Here is a 20,452-nt window from a genome sequence, read left to right as displayed (position 1 = left end):
TTATAGTACCTATATTACATACCGAGGAGGAAACTGTTCCATTCCTGTCGAGAGAACAATAGTTTACCGAGAGGCTTGCCCTCGAGGTGAACTAGTTCTCGAGACACAGGAATGGTACTTTCGCCGAGGTTTGTATACTATTTTATTCACAATCAATCATTTAATAAAACAAGTAACATTATAATATACTGGGTGCCCCAAAATTCGCGGAACAACTTAGCAGTACGTTGTTAAGTAGTAATTAAAATATCAGGTAAAAATGTTTAAAAAAATCAATCTTCGTTTTTGTCGAAGATATGGACCTATTCGTTACACTAAATGTGGCAACATTTAAAAACATTCTACGTATCCCAATAGTCTGCAAATATTTCATTTTTGTTGTATCCATGGAAATGGGGGAGAAAAATCAAAGCCATGTTGCCGTACGTTATTTTAGGTAAAACGGACATAAAATTACTATTTGGAAATGCTGGAAGTAATGAAGAGAATAATTGCAAACCTGATCACAATCGTTCAAAATTATTATGCCAATGGTTAGGAAAAGACAAACAATGAAAATCTTTTTTAATATTTAAAATAAATGAGATCAAAGCTGCACCTTTTGAGCCCCCATATCTTCAAATTTAAGAGGTATAGAATTTTTTATTATTTTTCTCATTATTTTCTAACATGAGTTGACATTGTCCCATTGAGTTGTTCCGCGAATTTTGGGGCACCCAGTATAATAAAAAATATGTAAATAAAAACCAACCTCCGTAATATTATCGTTTATTTCGGCAAAATATTAAAACTTAGTAGGCGCGCACGATTGAGATTGTATTAAATTTTAGTTGACAAAAGTCAAACCAAATTGACATTTGCTCACATTTTTTAACAAACAAAATGTGCGATATTGAAATAGAGTGTACCGTCCCCAGAATTGCGGGAATCCGCACACAAATTAACACTCAATCTCTTAACTGAGAAAAGCAAATTACGATATCAGAAAAACGTACAGAAATTTTCGCGATTGGTGCGATAGTAGCGTCACCACAGGTCAGTTATGGGTTTCATTACTGACCGCTTACGACTCATTACTGACGCCTCTTTTCATCATTACTGACCGGTTGATGTGTACACGAGTAATCGCTCACTTTCTAACCTTTAGAGGTTAGAAAAGCTGTACGTTACTAACCGATTGTGAATAAAATATTTATTTAAAAATTTATGAAAAATTGGCCCTCTCTGTTTCGAGTCGTAGTTATCTAAATATACCTACACAAAAACATCACGTTTCTTGTCTCCCTATATAAAATTAGGTTACTAATACAAGATACACTATCATTATTGTAATATGTTATCAGCAGGTATTCTGTAATAAAATTATTACAAATGAGTAGTCAAAATGTAGAAGTAAATAAATGATTCGGTACTTATTTAGATACAACACGCAAATAATTCTTAAAACTAAATGTCATTTTAGTATTGATGACATGCACATCAAGACTCTGTGTTAGATTCTTTGAAATATTCCAATTTTATAAACAAGTTATAAACACAGCGTGAGGTATTTCCCGAATAAAATTTCGTGTATTCTAATTTACATAACTAATGTAACTGAAATTTCCACAACGGTGACGTAAATCCAGAAAACAATTTTAATAATCTAACTAAATTGAATTATCAAAGTGTTCGGATTATCGGATTTTTTTGGCTTTGAATTTTTCCAAATCAAACCGGTACGTTCCGACGCCCCGTCCGCACGCCAATGACCGGTGACGTTTGCACGTTAGTTGAAAGAAAGAATAAGAGAGATGCCGGCGCAGCGCGATGAAAAGAGTCAACCTGATCTGTCAACGGTTTATAGGAAAGGGATTCTCCGTGACGCTAGCATTTTGCTCGGGCGCAGTGCGGCTTCACGTGCTTTAATGACACCGTAAAGAAATTGTTATCATTTTCCGTACTTAAATTAATTTTAGAAAATGTTTGTCAAACTAAACGTAATTCTTTTCGTTCTCCACTGTACCGTCGCCCAGACGGAGAATCACGAATGGGGTAAGTCAGAAATTGGCCACAATTTTAACAGAATTTCGCGCGCCATGAGGATTCTTCTAATCGTCACGTACACCTAACACTCCACCGCTTGAAATTTATTTAAATTATAATATCGCAGTGGAACTGTCGAAAACCAGGCAAATTCACCACTGGTTACATAACCCACCAGTCTGACGCACACTTTCCGCAGGAAAAATGCGATAAGTGCGAGCCGGATTGGTTTTAATTAATTTTTCAATTTTAAAATAAGACCACCACACACGTGGTTCGTAGTATTTTTCAACTTAGAATTCACACAAAGTTTGCTCCAAAATTAGGTATGCCATTTCCTTTTGCGGTTAGGGATTACATAAACATTTTTGCGGTTTCGCCAAAAGGATAAAAGGTACATGATTGTACCTGCGTTCCAGACGTTCAACATCCAATCAACAAATTCACATCAATTCGATCCAATTTTGAACCTGTCTGTTGGAAATTTGCGAACAAAGTGGGTTCAGTGACAGTCTGGCAGAGTCCAATTACAGAATCCAATTGCAGAAAATGTATTCCCATTGGGTTTTCAGCCACAAACCACTAAATTATTTCGTTCCAATCATTACCTATTTTTCAAAGTTAAAAATTGTATAATATGAGTCAGTAAAAGTTGACCTTAAGCATGTTTAATATGTAATTAATTTTATCTATATGATGTATAATTTACTTCAAATCCATTATTTTTAAATAGATGCCGGTAAAAGTTATAAAGTAAGAATACTGAATACCAGAGTCAACAAGGATTATTTTGAAAAATTAATGTTTATTTGATGTAGAAACCAACCTCTGCAAAATGTTCTCGTTATTATAAATAATGTTTAAATAACATTCTGTTTTAATTATTCATCGGTTGTCGATACAGCCCTTAAAATCAATATGTCACCCTCTTACACGGTCCTAAAATTGTCGTTAATTATTTTCTAACCCCCAGTAACATTATTTATTCACATGTAGATATTTCTATGGTTCATTTCATTAGTTGTAATGACCTCAAATTTTAACTAGGACTAATTCATTGGCACACTAAACATCTTGACAGTGAATAGTTGTCCATTTCTTTCATAAAATTCCACTGTAACGTTCATAAATATGAAGCAGGGACTTAATTGTCAATGTTACTACCAAATTCATTGCGTCGGTGATACATACATATTCACATTTTAGTGTTCTTGTAGGTTAAACTGGTCAAAGCATGTTAATGAGCCACGCTTTTCAAAATCTAATTACAAAATTGATTCGTAATTTCTTAACAATGCTAAGTACATGATTTTAATACTTGTGTATCGACAATTGCGAGCTATTTCTAGAGGTTAAAAAAATGTGAAACTGCGAATGCTTTCTAACGAGCGTTTAAACGATTTCTGTTACATAAGCGATTTGCGATTTTAGTGGACCTCACAATTTGGGTTAAATTGATGTACAAGAAGAAACGTTCATCTCTGACTGTCATTGTTACCCTTCCAGCTTGAATAATTTTAGAACGGACCCTTTGTAACCTTGATCACCCAATGCAATCATTCGATCCGGCAAAGTGCAACAAATATCTTCACGAATTTAAGCAATTACTCTAGTCTCGTTTTTCTAGGTGTATCTGTTTTTATGCTGCATCAATGTCAAGCTTTCGATAATCCGTGTTTGTTTACTGAGTTCCAATCAACAATTTGCGTCTTAAATCGCACGATTCTGCTCAACAAGAAATAGTCCGGAGATAATTAAAACGCTATCTCGAGTGCAGAGCAGAAACGGTTCTGGCGCATCCACCATAGCTGTCGGAGAACGGACAAATTTTTCCGTTGCGGTTCATATGAGTTTGAACTTGAAGGAGCGCTCAATTAACTGTCACTCGTAGTTTTTGCCACAAAGTATCAGTCGCGATCGATTATTTATTACAAGGTCCCACTCGGCACCAGCTAAAAACCCAAATAAATTATTTATGTGGGAGAAAAACGGAACTAAAACATTAATTGCAATAGGAAGTTTCTTTTTTTTTCGCTTCTGCATGCCCCTTCAATGTTACGATTCGACCTTCGGGTCGACATAGTTGAGAAACTGTACCCTGAAAGTGACCCTCTCCCTCCGCTGCTGCAAGAATGATTGAGTCATTTAATTTGTTCCGATTTAATTTCTTCACTATCCGAGCGGAAATCTCGGTGACGCTTCCAAAAATATCTAGTAAACAGATTTGCGATAGATGGTCGATGTCACGCAGGTGATAAGGATTTTGCACACATTTTAAATTTGTTCTTGGTAATGTGTAATGTTTACTCTGTCGTGTCAACGCTCCTGAACCACCTAACTGGACCCCCCACGACTCCAAATGGTGTATTTATGGGCGCGGAAATTTCTTTTACTGCTGGAAATGCGACACAAACAATGCACGCAATTAACAATTATTTGCCAGGCTCAAAAATATCGCTAGATTGCGTTTGCTGTTGTGTAAATATGTTGGGTGAGCTTTTTCCCTTCGTTCAAGTTTCAGTGTCTACGTGACTCCTTGCACGTCGAAAAGCACGTGGTTCATCGATTTAAAGCTCGCCACGGCGCATGCCCAAACACTACAACAGTTTAAATCACTGCCGGAGGTTTTATTGGGCATTATTGCTATTTATTTATGCGATTTTTTATCCCCACGAAGTCGGGATTGTCAAGCCTAGACTTGTCCAGAACAATGAGCCTTCCAAAATTGACAATCAATCCAAGTCGATCGTTCGCATCTTCGTTTTGACTTTTGACATCACTGTATTCAGTTTCTCCATTAAATCACAATTACATAAGCAAATAGATTAGATATAATTCCACGATCGAATTTGGCACTTGATAGATAATGAACGGATCTGGCGAATTGTTTGGATTCTAAAGATCAGGGGTCAGCCGTTGCGCATCTCCATCGCGAATTTAACGCCTGATACTCACCGGATATTTTTATTTTGGCTGTATCGCTCTTTTTTCAATTTATTTTAACATTTTTAACGTGCATTCAAGGTTTCGCCGTGTTGTCAGGCCACCAGATATTTGTCAAACAAGATGAATTTTCATTTTCGAATTGTTTGTTCCTTAAAACTGTAATTTGTGTTTATTCACGGAATGACTATTTAAATTAGATGTAAATCGCAAACTCGTATTCTAATTTTTGCTTATTCATCCGGAAACTTGTATGGAAGGATCTTGCTGCGCCTTTGATCTTGTTGACGATTTGCCGATCAGATCGCGCCATCAGATTCATTATCGCGGCAAAATAGCAAAGTACGAGTGGTGTCGGATGCTCGGATGGCGTGACAGTTCGCCATTTCGCAAGCTTTGAAGACTCTCTCAGCAAATTTTCTTCGATATCAGCACCAGTCGAGATTGTCAACCACGCAAATGCTAGAATCGCAATTCCAGTACTGGATGTTTTAATCGGTTGTTTGTTGAGCGAATAACAATTAAACTAAGCGTACGATTACTCAATACAACCAATCGAGTAGGAATCGTCCGTGGTCAGACAGTTCATTCATATTTGGTGCCAGATCATCAAATTAAAATTTTAATTGGAATTTGGTACAAGTGTGACAATTGATTCACTTGATCTGAACAGGTTTCGTCAGTTCTGCCGTATTAAAAATTAACATTTGGCTAATATTGGATCGTCCGGTTTGGAATAATTGATTTGGCATTGAAATCGCTGCGGGCACAAGAAATCGGAAGGATAAATCCGGAGCAGAACACTCGTGATTTTTTTCGCGCGAGCTAATGAAATTGCTCACGTTCTAATTTATGCACTAATACAAAATTCTGCCGTTCGCTTGTGCCATTGAAAATCTCGTGGAGCGTTTTCTTCGACTAGTCCCTGAAGATGTGAGACATTCGCAAAAGGAACTTACTTTTGCGAATGTTTTGCGGGGTCGGTTTGGTGCGCTTGTTGCAATGATTTGCATAATTTTCATGTAATTAACCTGCTCACTGTCGGTCAAGGTGTACAGTGTGTTTTTTGTTTCAGACTTGGCAGTAGTGACCAACGATCAGATCGAATTGCTGCTGTCGAATGGATCGCTGATAGGATCGGCATTTGAGCAATTTAGCAAATTAAAAGCGTTAACGTTCGATAATGTGCGACATCAGTTCGTTGTTAGCGATATGGACCAACAAAACGATACTATCTTTACTGTCCAACTTACCAAAGAGACTGATATTACACCCATCATCGAAGATCTTCCAGATGACGTTCAGGTCGGTTTGCGACAGGACGTTGGGGGACGACTCTAAAACAAATTGTGATTTCAGGGATTAGCAATAGATCCCATTACTGATATTTTATATTGGACTGATTCAATTAATAGAACCATTAATTATGTACACTTAAACGATTCGACTTACAAATCAAAAATTCTTTTTGCGTTTACAGATGAGAATCCCCAAGATGTGACAATTGACGTTTGTCGCCGGTAAGTTTGTACGCATTTTCCCGACCGCCCTACTGACCACATTCCTTCTAGGTACATCTACTGGACAAACTCCGACATCAACAAGCCTACCATAGAGCGGGCGAAACTGGACGGGTCCGGCCACGAGGTTTTGGTGGACTCGGGTCTGCACAGACCCGCCGGGATATCGATCGATTACAAGTCGCACAGACTGTTCTGGGCCGACATCAAAGAAGGCATCTACTTTAGTATCGAGAGTACCAATTTGGAGGGCAAGGAGCGCGAGGTTGTCCACGAAGGGACTCACTCGAAGCCTTTCGGCGTGGCCGTAGACTCGGACGCCGTCTACTGGACCGACATCAACAACAACGTCCTCTGGAAGATTTCCAAAGACGACACGGACTCAGTTCCTACGCGATTGCGCCACTTTAAGGAGAAACCGATGGGCATAATCGCCAAAAACGTACAAATCACGAGTTTCCCGGACTGCGAAGAGCTGTCAAAAGCCGTGTCGAGCTACAACAGGTCGGTCAGCGAAGTGTTCAAGCAAGAGACGGACGCCGAGGACACGGAAGAAATGATTTGCTTGAACGGGGGCCACATGACTGACTACAACTTCTGCCACTGTCCACGCGGTTTTGCTGGAAAATTCTGCGAAATATCTCTATGCCACAACTACTGTGTTCACGGGAAGTGCTACGCGTCCTCTCTGGGGTACCCCCAGTGCCTATGTCTCAAAGGTTTCGGCGGGAAAAGATGCGAGAGAGATGTGTGCGACGGTTACTGTCTCAACGACGGCGTTTGCTCCCGCGCCGTTAAGGCAGGGGAGTTCCCCATATGCAACTGCCAAGAGGGATTCACCGGGAACCGATGTGAGAACGCGCTAGACATGTGCGACGTGTTCTGTCAACAAAGAGTTAACGGACTTTTAATTTCAGAAGAAGACGTTCTTTGTAGGTAGGGTAGTCCGCGTCTTAGTGTGTTGCCTTTTCTAGTTGTGATTGTTGCAGATGTGTAGATGGCCTTTCAGAGGCTGTAAAATCGAATTATTCATCACTTGCGTTGTTGTCCCCGTCGAGAGAGCATCCGCAGTTTATCGATCATTTTCAAGATAGCGCATTCTTAGCATTGTCCTGTTTGGTGTTTCTAATGCTAATAACAATCACCGGCTTGACAGTATATACATGTTTGTTGCGTAAACGGCCGAGGATTAAGAAGCGAATCATCGTGAACAAGAACGTTCCGCTCACGTACAGGCCACAGCCTCCAGCAGAACAGTGCGAAATCACGATCGAGAATTGTTGCAACATGAACATTTGTGAAACGGTACATATTTAATTTGTTTTCGTCCAAACTGACGCTAAAATTGTTCGTGTTTTAGCCGTGTTTCGAACCTCCCAAGCTGGCCTGCCTCCAAAACAAGAACGACGATAAGAAGAAGCTGTTGTCCAACATAGAGAACGGCGAAGATCTATACTAAAACTATCTATATTAGATAGGCTGTGACCTCCAAAAGTATTAAATTGTTAAGTTTGCTATTTATGACCGTAAAAAGACTACTATACCTAATCAGTGCAAGTGTTCACAGTTGCGAAACCTGTACACAAAATCACTTTATATAATATTTATATAATCGTCGGTTGGCGTGCTTTGTGTACATGTTTTGGTCGTCATCAATTTTGCTTTTATTTTGTTAACATTCCGGGAAATCTGGAAAACGTTAAATTTTTCCATGACAAACGTACTTATCGGCACTTCGCTTCTTCTCCGTCGGTGTTCACTTGAAATCGTGCGATTCATCCAATCAAACTGAAACTTCAACGACGAAAAATTGTTGATATCTGTAAAATAACTAAACTCGTGTTTTATAGTCTAAGAACCTCAAATATAACTAGGAATGCAACCAAAAATTCTTTAGTGACTGACACCAATAACGTTTTTATGAAAATTTAATTTTGAATCTTGCTAAACTGTTTTCATTTTGTTATTAGTGCAATGAAAGTTATTTTGATTTGTTCATTTGTTAAATTTTCATTTAAATTTGGGTCGGTGTTTGATTTGTGATAGAGTAGCTGTTTAACTTGGCCGAAAGAATTATTTATTTTATTGTATTCTGTGAATCTTAAATTTATTCTTTAAGCTGGTTAGTTACAAGGTTGTGAGTAGGTTAGATAGAAAGAAATTGGCCAAATAGCAACTAATAAAACGTGCCTAAGGCCTGAATTGATAAGGTTTGAATATCAAGGTAACGCCTCAAAGGTGATCGTACTTCAGGCCTAGATGTAGTACATAATTTTATCATATGTAAAATCATAATTGTCTGTAGTAATATTAGGCAAATTTTATTGATAGTCAAAAATGAAGCACAAGTGCATTCATTTAACTTACGTGGGTATGGTTTGTAATATCCACATCAGAAATGTGATATTATAACTAGCTCTATTTTTCAAAGTGTACATTAATTTTTTAATAATAAAAACATGTTGTTAAAAGCTTTGTCTTATTTTCGAACTTCGAATATCTTTTGAATTTTGGCACTCCGAATTACCCACGTCTTTTGACTTGGTAATTTCAGTCCTGCCAATGCTGACAGCGCAAAGTGTCAAATGTCACTGTTAAATTTTGAACATAACCTAAGATTCGCATGGACATGTTTTCAAATGTGTTTACTATTTAAATCGTAATTAATACCAAATGGATGCGTACGATATTTTCAAGAAGTTGAGTCGAGGTGCGAAATTTTCAAGAGAACACAACCCTCGAAAGGTGAGACAATTACTTAACCCTAATTTTCATTTTTGTCACTTTTCTAATTTAAGCCTGGACCTAAGAATGATCCAATAAAAGTTGAAAAAACTGAAGATGAAGCGGTATTTAATACAGAACCAGTTAAAACAGAGCAGGAGGACAACTCAATAACATTACTTGGCAGTTTAAAGACCTCTGGGCAGAAAGGGAAGAAGAGGAAACATACTAACTTAGAAGATGATGATAGGAAAAAGAAGTTGTTAAAACAAGAAGAGGTGTGTAACTTTACCCACTGAAGAACTTTACATTATTTGGTTACATGTTTTAGGTCAACCATTACAGAAATTTAAACAAGATAAATGTTGTTGGCAAATCTGTCCCAGAACCAGCCAAAACATTTGATGAATTTTGTGTGGAAGAAAGTATAATAGACAATTTGAAAAAGTGCAGTTATGTTGACCCCACCCCTGTACAAAAACAAGCAATCCCTGTTATGCTTGAGGGGCGCAACTTACTAGCATGTGCTCCTACAGGGTCAGGCAAGACTGCTGCTTTCCTTGTTCCAATAATTAATGATCTTAAGGGACCCAGAAAGGAAGGGTTTCGGGCCTTAATTTTGTGTCCCACAAGGGAATTAGCCAAACAAACTCAAAGAGAGTGTATGAGACTGTCAGAGGGAAAAGCATTTCGGGTACATGTTATTAACAAAATTAACAAGGCCTTGACTCAGTATGGCCCCAATAGCTCACAAAAATTTGGTAAAGCTGTTTTGAAATTTTTGGTGTTTTTTTGTAATTTTTTTTTAGATATTTTGATTACTACACCTAATAGATTGTGTTTTCTGCTGAAGCAAGACCCACCAGCAATTTCACTAACAAAGTAAGATTTTTTTTATTGTTGAAAGATTAAATTTTAATTATTTTTTACATTTAGTATCAGGTGGTTAGTTATTGATGAAGCAGACAAATTGTTTGAAACAGGTAACAGGGGATTTAGAGAACAATTAGACCAAATTTTACTGGCTTGCAGTAATAAAGACAAGAAAATTGCAATGTTCAGTGCTACTTACACTCCGGTTGTAGCAAAATGGTGTGTTCACAATATGAAAGCTTTAATTAGGATAACTATTGGACAGAGGTAATTTCTCAATAAGTCTTTGATAGTTTTAGACTAATTTTGTGTTATTAGAAATGCAGCAACAGATTCAGTCGATCAAGAATTGCTATTTGTGGGAAATGAACAAGGCAAATTGTTGGCATTTAGAGATTTGGTAAGAAAGGGATTGAGTCCTCCTGTTCTTGTGTTTGTACAAAGTAAAGATAGGGCCCAACAACTGTTTAATGAATTAATTTATGATGGAATTAATGTTGATGCAATTCATGCTGACAGGACACAGCTGCAGGTAATATTATGTCATACACTAATTTCATAGAAAAAGGAATATTTTTCTTTAGCGAGACAACACTGTAAGGAGTTTTCGAGAGGGTAAAATTTGGGTGTTGATTTGTACAGAACTGATGGCGCGTGGTATTGACTTCAAGGGTGTGAATTTAGTAATAAACTATGACTTCCCCCCATCTGCTATTTCTTATGTGCATAGGGTGGGGAGAGCGGGACGTGCAGGAAGGAAGGGTAAAGCTATAACTTTCTTCACGCTAGAGGACACAATCAATTTAAGAAGGTTTGGGTTTATACAATTGGTTAAATAATAATCAGATTTAATTTTTGTGTTCTAGTATTGCCCACGTTTTAAAAGAATCTGGATGTGAAGTGCCGCCTTACATGCTCACAATGAAGAAAAAATCGAAAAAAGAGCGGAAAAAACTGGAGAAAGCTGCTCCAAAAAGAGATGACATCAATACAAGGCCTAAATATAAATTTGTAGAGGCTATAAAAAGAAGGTGCTAGAAACTGGTGTTTTTGCAATTGTTTTTTCAAATGCATTTATTTTTAGGAAAAATCCTAAAAGCGAAGAGTCAACAAAGAAGGAGAAAAAAGTGGTGAAAAGCAATAGTGCGCAAATTGTTAAGAAGAAGAAGAAAAAAGTTGAAAGTTAAATGTTACACAATGAAATGTTAAATATGTATAGCAATTTTATGCTTTTCTTTTTTTTTAATATACGGAAAACACGATTTGTTTTGTTTCATTTTTAAAATATTGACCGAATATAAATCAGTGTTAGAGTTGCAAAATGCTGAAGAAGTGGATGGTTTCATAGTATAAAACTTATTATTAAGAGTTCTGATTTTTAAATTGTTTATTACTGCTTATTAGCTACTGTGTAAAACACTTTGTGAACTATTTAAACTACTGTGTAAACTGTGTAGATTACTGTCCCAACTGTGTAAACTGTAGAGTACTGTCTCAACTGTGTAAACTGTAGAGTACTGTCTCAACTGTGTAGACTATTGTCTCAACTGTGCAGACTACTGCCTCAACTGTGCAGACTACTGTCTCAACTGTGCAGACTACTGTCTCAACTGTGCAGACTATTGTCTCAACTGTGTAGACTACTGTCTCAACTATGTAAACTACTGTCTCAACTATGTAGACTACTGTCTCAACTATTACTATAAGTACCACTACCAGATAAGTGACGGATGCGACGCTTTCAGCGAGGGCGGATTTCCTTTGAATCACTCCCGACAAAAGCCATTTTTGTTTAATTCTTTTTATTTCATGTTCATTACTGCTTAACCTGAAATATGTAAAAAAAAATCGAACGACTTAGTTTAATCTGGGAAAAGTTATAAAAAGTACAGTTTAAATATTTTATGTGGTTTGAGTATTGGGGTAAAATATCTTCACACAAATGACAATTCAGTTTGTAAAATTTGGAGTCGCTCTAGATGGGTAGCAGATACCCGTAGAGCGAGTATCAACTGGGACTTAAAATCCCAACGCTAATTCCACATGTTAAATCAAGTATTTCAGGAAACTAGCAAACAGAGAAACTGAAATTGTTTCAGTGGTGAACAATCCAAAAGGACCGGTCTCACCTGAGTTGAACGTTGAGCGAACATATTCATGGCATAATCGGGTTGCCGCTATGTTTAGTAATTGTACGCCTATTCCCCAGTGTTCCACGAAATGCATCCATAACCCTCCGTGCCCATGTTACCATACAAGAGGCCGCAACGGCGTCGGCAACCACGTTATGTTCACACACACTTGATGATATCGTGGTTCCGTAACATATTCTCTTGTTGACTCGCCAAAGTAAATGTTGACGGACGATGTCCACCTTTCTCTGCGATAAATTAACGGAAACATGTCACATTGTTATAGACGCCTATCGACCAAGGGCACCCGACTTGTCACTCGATGACCCCAACTCGTCAAGAAAAAATTCGACAGCATTTTTCCGAAGACACGCGCTCAGCCTTCGACTTAAGTCTTACCTTAACAGCAAGAGGGTTGAAAGCGATTAAACAGATTTCTGTCCCTCTCGAAAATAATTGCCGCGGACTGAGAGTCGCTAAACGCACGAAAAATACCTATTTATTGTTTCAAGATCGGTTTGTTCCAGGTGAGTCGCTGAATTTTAATGAAATAGTATTGTTTGGTCGTGACAAGTTTCAACGGTTCTTAATTTTGCAATTCACTGTTCGCCGACTCGACCCGTTCTCGTTTTAATTAACAAACAAGCCAATTATTGCCTTGTAGAGCAATGAATTTCGGTAGATCGGAAAAGCAATTTATTAAATCATAAATATGCCGCAGACGTAATAATGAGTGTGTAAAGAACCGAATCAATTTCAGATTAATTTATTAAATTAATTTTAATAAAGCCGTACCTTTCACATTGAAATTTAATCGGTTTTCGATCAGCTGAATGAAGTGGAGGCTTTTCAACAAAAACATAATCAATTTAGTAAATCGGTTTTTATCAAATCCCGTATGCTTTCAGCGAAATAGACTGGAAATAACAATAATCGACTTTTCTGATTTATTTTTACGAGTTTTATTGACAAACACACGTTTTAATTCTGTTTAAAATTCGCGGCGGGTTTTTAGAGCGAGGCTCTCTTCGTAATGACTGACGATGATTATTTGTTACGAGGTATTTATCTCATTAGAGGATCTATTTAACATTAGCCGCAGCATCCATTTAAGGTTTCTTTTAATAACAAATTACACGAGACGAGAATTAACAGAATTAAACGGAGCCCCTGGAGTGCCGCTGCGGCATAAACAGAGAGACTCATTCCTAGGGGCTGCTTACAAGGGAAGCACAAAAGAAATATCACACAGGCAGCAATATTACTTATGCTATTGACACTTGCTAGAATAATTTATCTCCGTTCTATTAATCTCATTTCTTCAGAGCACTCTCTTATGTGTTCAATCAAATCATCGTGCATCAATGCATTTTTCTTCATTTTTTTTCTACATTAACAAATAAGGCAAATTTAAATAAGTGACTTGCTGAGTAATAACTAGCCGGATAATTGATTCTCCGAAAAATAATCTTTCGTTAATCGGACTATCTCTAACAAAAAAAAAAACTTTTTCCGCTTGCTTCATCTTATATTGAAGCAGGTGACTATCAGATTATCTTCATAAAGCAATTATTTTAATCTCGGAGGAAAATTAGTCTTCATTTAAAAATCTGTCCCAACGAGAGGGGACGGCCTCCTCACTTAATTATAAAGAAATCAAAGGCATATGTGAAGCGTGTAATGCGTTTCATTATAGTTTAGTGTCTGCAAAACAAAAGCATCAAGAGACAGGTAAAAGAAGTCAGATCACAAATTGGGGTGCCTAGGGTCCATCTACCTGTGTTAGTCGACTACAACAGGTGCAACTTTGGAAGGAAGTTTTGATGAGAACAATCGGACTTGACAAGAAAAATTTGTTCAGTACAAAGCTACATGTTTCTTTAATTGTGGGCTTCTCATTCTCAAGACTCCAGCCTAAACATTTTTTGGTGAATGCAATTTTGAAATATTTCAGTATGTAGGTATTTATTAAATTTTAATTCTTCATACACCTACACAGTGACCAGCATCGTATTTTTGTTGTCAAGGATGACGTTAATTTTATAATATGTATTACAAAATTCATTCATATCTTTGAAATGTTTTAATTAGCGATTAATTTTCAAAACGTCCTTTATCAATTTTCTATTTGGGAAACAATCATTGCAAAAAATTTCTTAATTTTATGTTTCGTTTGATAATGACCTTTTTTTTTTTTTGTTTATGCTGCGTTTAAAATGATAAAGTTAAGAGTAGTCTTCACTGATTTAAAGAACTATATATTATTGAGTCCTTTCGTCAGAAAGTCAAAAAAAAAAGCATAAGCATAGCGGCTCTGCTATCGCGTCGTGCTTCCTTATAAAGTTGACTCAAGTTACAAAAAAACACTTGGCATTTGCAACAGCATTTTTTCAATATTTTTGAACCAAATAAAGGCACAAAGGGACCAAAAAATCATAGTTTGGATTGAATATTTTCCATATAAGTACAGTTTTAAAGTAATTTCAAATAACTAATGCCTTAAAAGTGCTGTTGCGACAAGTGTGTCTTTGCAACCTCTACCGAGTTTATACACTTGTATCATAATGTACTAATTTTAAGAAAATTACCCGATTTGTTTTGAAACATCAAAATTGGCCATATACAGCGTGTTATTGAAATGCGTTAAGAAAATTTAAACGGTGATAGAACTGATCAAAACAAATTACTTTTTTATTTACCTACCATTTTTTCGAAAACTCAAATTTATTTTCACAGGTTCTGTGTCATCGAGTCACTATGGATGGTACGGTGGAAGAACACCGCGGAAGAACAATGCGGCGAAAACCCTGGCGGATAGGTCTTGCAAAAACTTACTGAGACAATTTAGTCACGTCCTTCACCTGCATGCGGCCGTGTTTACAATTTATTAGAAAGTGAATTTCCCGTAATTATCGTTAAAAATGGTGCAGTACACTAATCCGGAGTTAACAGACATGGTGCTCAGCTACCGGGAAGCTTTATCAAATGCTGCTGCAGCTAGGCGTTTGTACATGGAGAGATTTCCCGGTCGCCAAGTTTCCTGTGCACGTACCTTTGTGAATGCTGTCCAGGATTATGGTACTTTTGGTCCTGTCAACCGAAATCGAGGCCGTTCAAGATCTCGGCGTGACTTGGACTTGAAGCTTGAAATTCTGCAAGCTGTTGAGGAAGAACCGAATGTTAGTTGCCGACGACTTGCTTTACGAATGGGCGTTTCCAGTTTTGCAATTTTGGTGAACCCTGCACGAACAGGGATTACGTCCTTATCATCTTCAACGAGACCTTTTGGATGACGTGCCGTTGCTAGTTGGGAGGGATATGTGGTACATGATGGAGCGCCCGCTCACTGTGTACGGGATGTTAAAAATTGGTTGGACGCTAATTTATAAAATCGGTGGATAGGTCGTAATAGACCAGTTTTATGGCCAGCTCGTTCACCGGACTTACATCCTTGTGACTTTTTTTTGGGCCATTTAAAACAAATTGTGTATGAGACTCCAGTTAACACCGTCGAAAAATGAACTGTTCGTGTGAATAATGCTGCCGAGTCAATTCGACAAAATTCCGACATGTTGGTGAGAAGTGAGCACTCAAGCTTGTATGGCTCGAAGGGCACAAGAGCGTGCATCGATAACGGAGAACGTCACTCTCACTTACTACGAATAAAGAATTGGTTTTTGCTTGACTATTCTAAGTTTTTATCTTCTTTCGCTTTTAATGTACGCGCCGGGTACTAGAATTTCCGATCAAACTAATGAAAATTTTATTTGGGTTTAGAGAGATTTTTCGAAAAAATGGTAAATAGAAAAGTAATTTGTTTGATGACTTCTATCACCGTTTAAATTTTCTTAACGCATTTCAATAACACGCTGTAGTTTAACAAATTTTACTTGATCAAAAATTGTCAGTCAATTAATACAATACAAATAATACTGTTACAATTTAATACATTTATATTCTTCGAGAAGCCATAATTATTAGGCATTCACGATCTTTTTGGGACCGAGTTGGCTATGACTACGTATAAACCACGGTGAAGAAGTCCCTTATAGCCTTCGCGCCTTAGTACCCTCGGCACGCCTCGGGCTCTAATCTTGGCGCTCTGGCTATAACCATGAACTTCTTCACCTTGGTGTATAATATACTATTATTTATTCCTGATGGTAGGTAGACCTGGAAATAAATTGTAAATCATTCCGTGGGCTTTTGGTCTGTTGAAACACTCGTCTAAATTTAAAAAGTGGAAGTTATCGTAAAATATAAAAGTTCTTCCAGTATAGCTGTTAAAGATACAATTAATTTTCTTCTCTTTTGGAACCCCAAAGGTGTCTAAAGGACGGTTATACCGACCAGATATTATTCTCCCGATGGTTGCTGATAAATATGTAATATTTTATTAAAAGTTTAAGGTAAAAACGAAAGAAATTCAGTAGTTAATTTTGCTTCGGTAATTAGCTTTACAAATGTCTAGTTTTATTGAATCCATTTGAGTTGTTAATGTTATAGTGGTTGTGTTGTTGTGATCAGTGGCGTAGATAGTTTTTTGCTTTGGGGGGGGTCCACATACTTTTGTATTAGGTACAGTTGCGGACACGGAATTTTAGACGTCAAATTTATGTCAATTCAAAAAGTGTCAATGTAAGCCACGCTTTATTGTCATTATGATTGACGTTTGAAACTATTTGACATTAGAAAGTTTTTCGCATCATCATTACAAAAATCGAAAGTGAGGTTAGTTGTACCTAAAGCCAGTTTTACATTTTTATGTCAATCGAATGATAAATCGTCCAAAATTCCGTGTCCGCCATTGCACCTATAAAAATTTGGTTTTTAATGTAGTTTGCTACATACAGCGTGATCAACAATGACTGAGTCTGTTGGCAATGAAACAATTGAAAAATATTGGTGTTTGTCAATTTCGTAATTGGCACTGACCGGATGTTTTAACTTGACACGACATTAAAAAAAATTAGGTTATGTCAGGTATGTTTATGCTAATACAAAAATGACCCATTGATGGTAAAAAAATTGATTTTATCATTTTTCATTAAAATCTTATTTGCTGTGTTTAATGTTTTGTTTGTCGTATATTCTTTGGCAAAGAATAACTTAAATAACACTTATCAATAGAATATGATATACCAAATATACCAAAAATTTTTAATTACTTAAAATTCAAAGTGAGTCATTTTTTGTGACTGTCAGTGCATATACTGAAAGAGTATTATTCAGTAGTAAAAGTATATGGATGAGCTCTGGGGGGGGGTCCGGACCCCCTGGACCCCCCCCCCCCTTATCTACGCCACTGCATGTAATTAATACTGCGTAGAAACTTATTTGCTCATTTGGTGTTTTGTGAGAAAGAAAGCATGTCCTAAACCTTTTCCATTTTCATCAGAATCATAACTGCATTCACCTTTCATGCAACGATAATTACTTTAGTGTGTACTACGATTACTGGAAAACACAATCGATATGTTCGGATTTACCATATTGTATTGAAAAATTAAATTACGCTTCTTCTGCCACACATCAAAAGCTCTCGTTGCAATGCTTTTTCGTGCTTGATCTGAAAAAATCCATTTAATTATTACTTATTAACTTCTTCTGAAAATAATTTAAGCAATTTCTTTATCAAACCATGCCTTTAAAAAGATTAGATGGTAAAAGAAAATAGCTTGGGATGACAAAAACTACAAAATCAATAAATTAATAAATAAATACGAAAGGTGCTTCAATTACTTAAAAAATAACTTTTTTTTTTAATTTCTGAGCTTGTCGTATCGCAATATAAATCCAAAGAACTTGCATAACTACCGGTATGTTGTCAGTTTAGTTCTTGTTAAACATATTGGCAAAGACATGTTAAATGGTAAGTGACAGTACATCCTGGTTGTATGACTAGTTACTTCTGGTGGCAATTACACCGGAAACTAGAAATTACTGTCTTCGCCCGATTAGATAGCTATGCTTATCGGAAAGTGGTAATGTTTTCATGAACAGGACACTTAATCGCCGCTTTGATAATTAACCAGCGCCGTGGAATGATCTACGACGAGGACCAGCGCTACCAGATCGATTTAATTTCCTTTGTACTCACCTCGAGCTGAAATATGAAAAAATTTATCGTCACTCTGTACTATCCGTGACGCGATAAAAAATATCGATCCGAGCGGCCGTCCATTGAACATTTCGATTTGGACGAGTGGACGAGTTCTCCGAAATAATCACGTATCAATTTAATTAGTGCCGATGAGAGCAATAATAATTTATGTCGATGAGGAATTATTAAAAACAGTTCGTGTTGAGACTACTTGGGGCATCTGTTTTCATTTTCATGCTGCTGAATACTGACTGTGTAATTATCCGGCCACGATATTGTTTATGGGCGAACCACGAGGCATGACGGGATTTTAAATCTTTTTTATTTGTAAGCACGCCAGGCCGTCGTTAGCTCCCAAGAAGTGGATCTCCAGGGCAGAAATGATCGATTCAATTTTTTGATAATTTTTCTCCAGCTCCTTAAAATTATAACCAATGGAGTCCTTTAGAGTCGTCCGGCTGATGTAAATCACAATTAGAAGGGCAGTCGATAAATCGCGATCAAAGAAAAACGCCACTTCTGTATGAATTAACGTCAGCGATAATTAAAAGAAATATTTCTTTTTACGTATGCGTGCCTCACCGGGATATTTATCGTTGTCTGGTTTTAATTCGTCGCGATTTTTCTTATTGCAGAAATTCTGTTTTGTGTTCCGATGGGGAAGGACGGTCGATTCGCGATGACGTTACGCATAAATCATCAAATTAGCATTGTTAAAATTCTTCTGGAACTGCTTGCACAACGTATCATTTTCGACGTTAATAGAAAAAACGAGGCCGCCTTCAAAGCACTCATCTTAATTAGCGAAATAGGTTGGATTTGGTTTCTTTTCTTTTGTAACGTCATATTAAGAGCGATATTAAGAGATAGTGGCTTATTTAGGCACACCGGACTTTCGTCTCGGCCCGGAGATTTGCCAGCTACGACATGAAAAAACAGGACGGTATCAGCAAAGTAACGTATCATTTAATTCTCTACGATCTGATACGCAACCGGATCACATTCTAAAAGCGTAATTGGGAACTGCCAATCGCAGGACCACCCATAACACAAAAAATATCTACTTTTTTAAAAATTAGACACGTACAATCGCCCGTCATGTTTTTCAACGTTTCATTCCGGTCAAAAAAATACGTGGAAAAGCTTCAGAATGAGGAAGGGGTTATGCTGATACATAATCAGTGTTCAACAATTGTATTTTTTGATGTGGGTGTGCCGGAACAGGCTGATGAGGCAGTTTTACCCTTTCCCGAAGAATAACTTTTATTTATGGAAATTAAATATTCAAATCAAATTTAACTAGCGGCGGTATAGAAACAACAATTTCTGTTATTTTCTGGAGTCGCGGTTTACTGTTGTTTCGTTGTTATAATAAATTAAACTAATTTAAATAATTGATAGATAATTTAAAGTACACTGACAGCTCTGACGTTTTCAAATTTTAGTTCTAAAACCTAACCCAATGAAAAATACTAAACGTGTCACGTTAATTATTTGAAGTTGGTCAGTACATCGTTGGCAGCCCAGCAGAACAATTCACGCCATTGGAATTGTCCACGCACGTTGTTTACTTGTAGATTGACAACTGTTTATCCGAAAGTGTTTTTAATTGTTATAATTATAAACTATTGTTGAAATTATTCATTCTTTTGAGATGAATGATACTTATAATGAATTTTTACACCCATTCTACTTTTTATCGCGTAGCAGTCACGTAGTGGTGTGTCACTTGTCTCCGTATCTGTCAAAAATACGTAAATAAACTAAATTGTTAATATCCTGTTTATTTAGTTTTGACAAACACTTAGGTATCTCTGTACCAGTAAATTTGTAAATAGTAAATGTGGACAAGATAAACCATTAAAAGCATTAGTTATTTTAAGTTGATAACATTCATTATTTATTTTTTAACATTTGCGGCTACTTGAGTAGTTTATCATGTTTGCTAAAGATAATAGTTATGAATTGATAAAGTCCTTTTGATTTGTCTGTTCCTACACAGTTTTCTTGTTCTGTATTTCTTAATCTGTAAAAATAAGTGAGGTTATGTCTACAGAGACAGACTGAATGAATTGGTAATGATTCTCTAAAATACCAGCAATTTGTCGCATACAAATGAAGACATACTGGCT

At 36.8% G+C, this 20,452-nt stretch overlaps 2 protein-coding genes across 3 annotated transcripts; both read left to right on the top strand.

Moving 5' to 3' along the window:
• Positions 1-1,858: 1,858 nt before the first annotated feature.
• Positions 1,859-8,959, top strand: cue (Protein cueball). Its single transcript, XM_069042800.1, has 6 exons — positions 1,859-2,034; positions 6,044-6,273; positions 6,328-6,488; positions 6,540-7,424; positions 7,478-7,793; positions 7,849-8,959. Exons 1-6 carry the CDS (start codon positions 1,962-1,964, stop codon positions 7,945-7,947), a joined length of 1,764 nt encoding a protein of 587 aa, XP_068898901.1. The 5' UTR covers positions 1,859-1,961; the 3' UTR covers positions 7,948-8,959.
• A 100-nt stretch (positions 8,960-9,059) lies between these two features.
• Positions 9,060-11,347, top strand: ais (aramis). Of its 2 annotated transcripts, XM_069042815.1 has the most exons (9): positions 9,060-9,233; positions 9,287-9,490; positions 9,544-9,973; positions 10,022-10,094; positions 10,149-10,352; positions 10,404-10,617; positions 10,670-10,896; positions 10,952-11,116; positions 11,170-11,347. In XM_069042815.1, the coding sequence occupies exons 1-9, from the start codon at positions 9,162-9,164 to the stop codon at positions 11,270-11,272; spliced, it is 1,692 nt and encodes a 563-aa protein (XP_068898916.1). In that variant the 5' UTR covers positions 9,060-9,161; the 3' UTR covers positions 11,273-11,347. The 2 variants fall into 2 exon arrangements, with proteins under 2 accessions (XP_068898916.1, XP_068898910.1); XM_069042809.1 differs by having other exon boundaries at positions 9,544-10,094.
• The last annotated feature ends 9,105 nt before the right edge of the window (positions 11,348-20,452 follow it).

The sequence above is a fragment of the Tenebrio molitor genome, chromosome 1 (genome assembly GCF_963966145.1).
Source record: "Tenebrio molitor chromosome 1, icTenMoli1.1, whole genome shotgun sequence".
NCBI lineage: Eukaryota > Metazoa > Arthropoda > Insecta > Coleoptera > Tenebrionidae > Tenebrio > Tenebrio molitor.
Note: the sequence above shows the minus strand (reverse complement) of the source record. Positions and strands in the feature narration are given on the sequence as shown.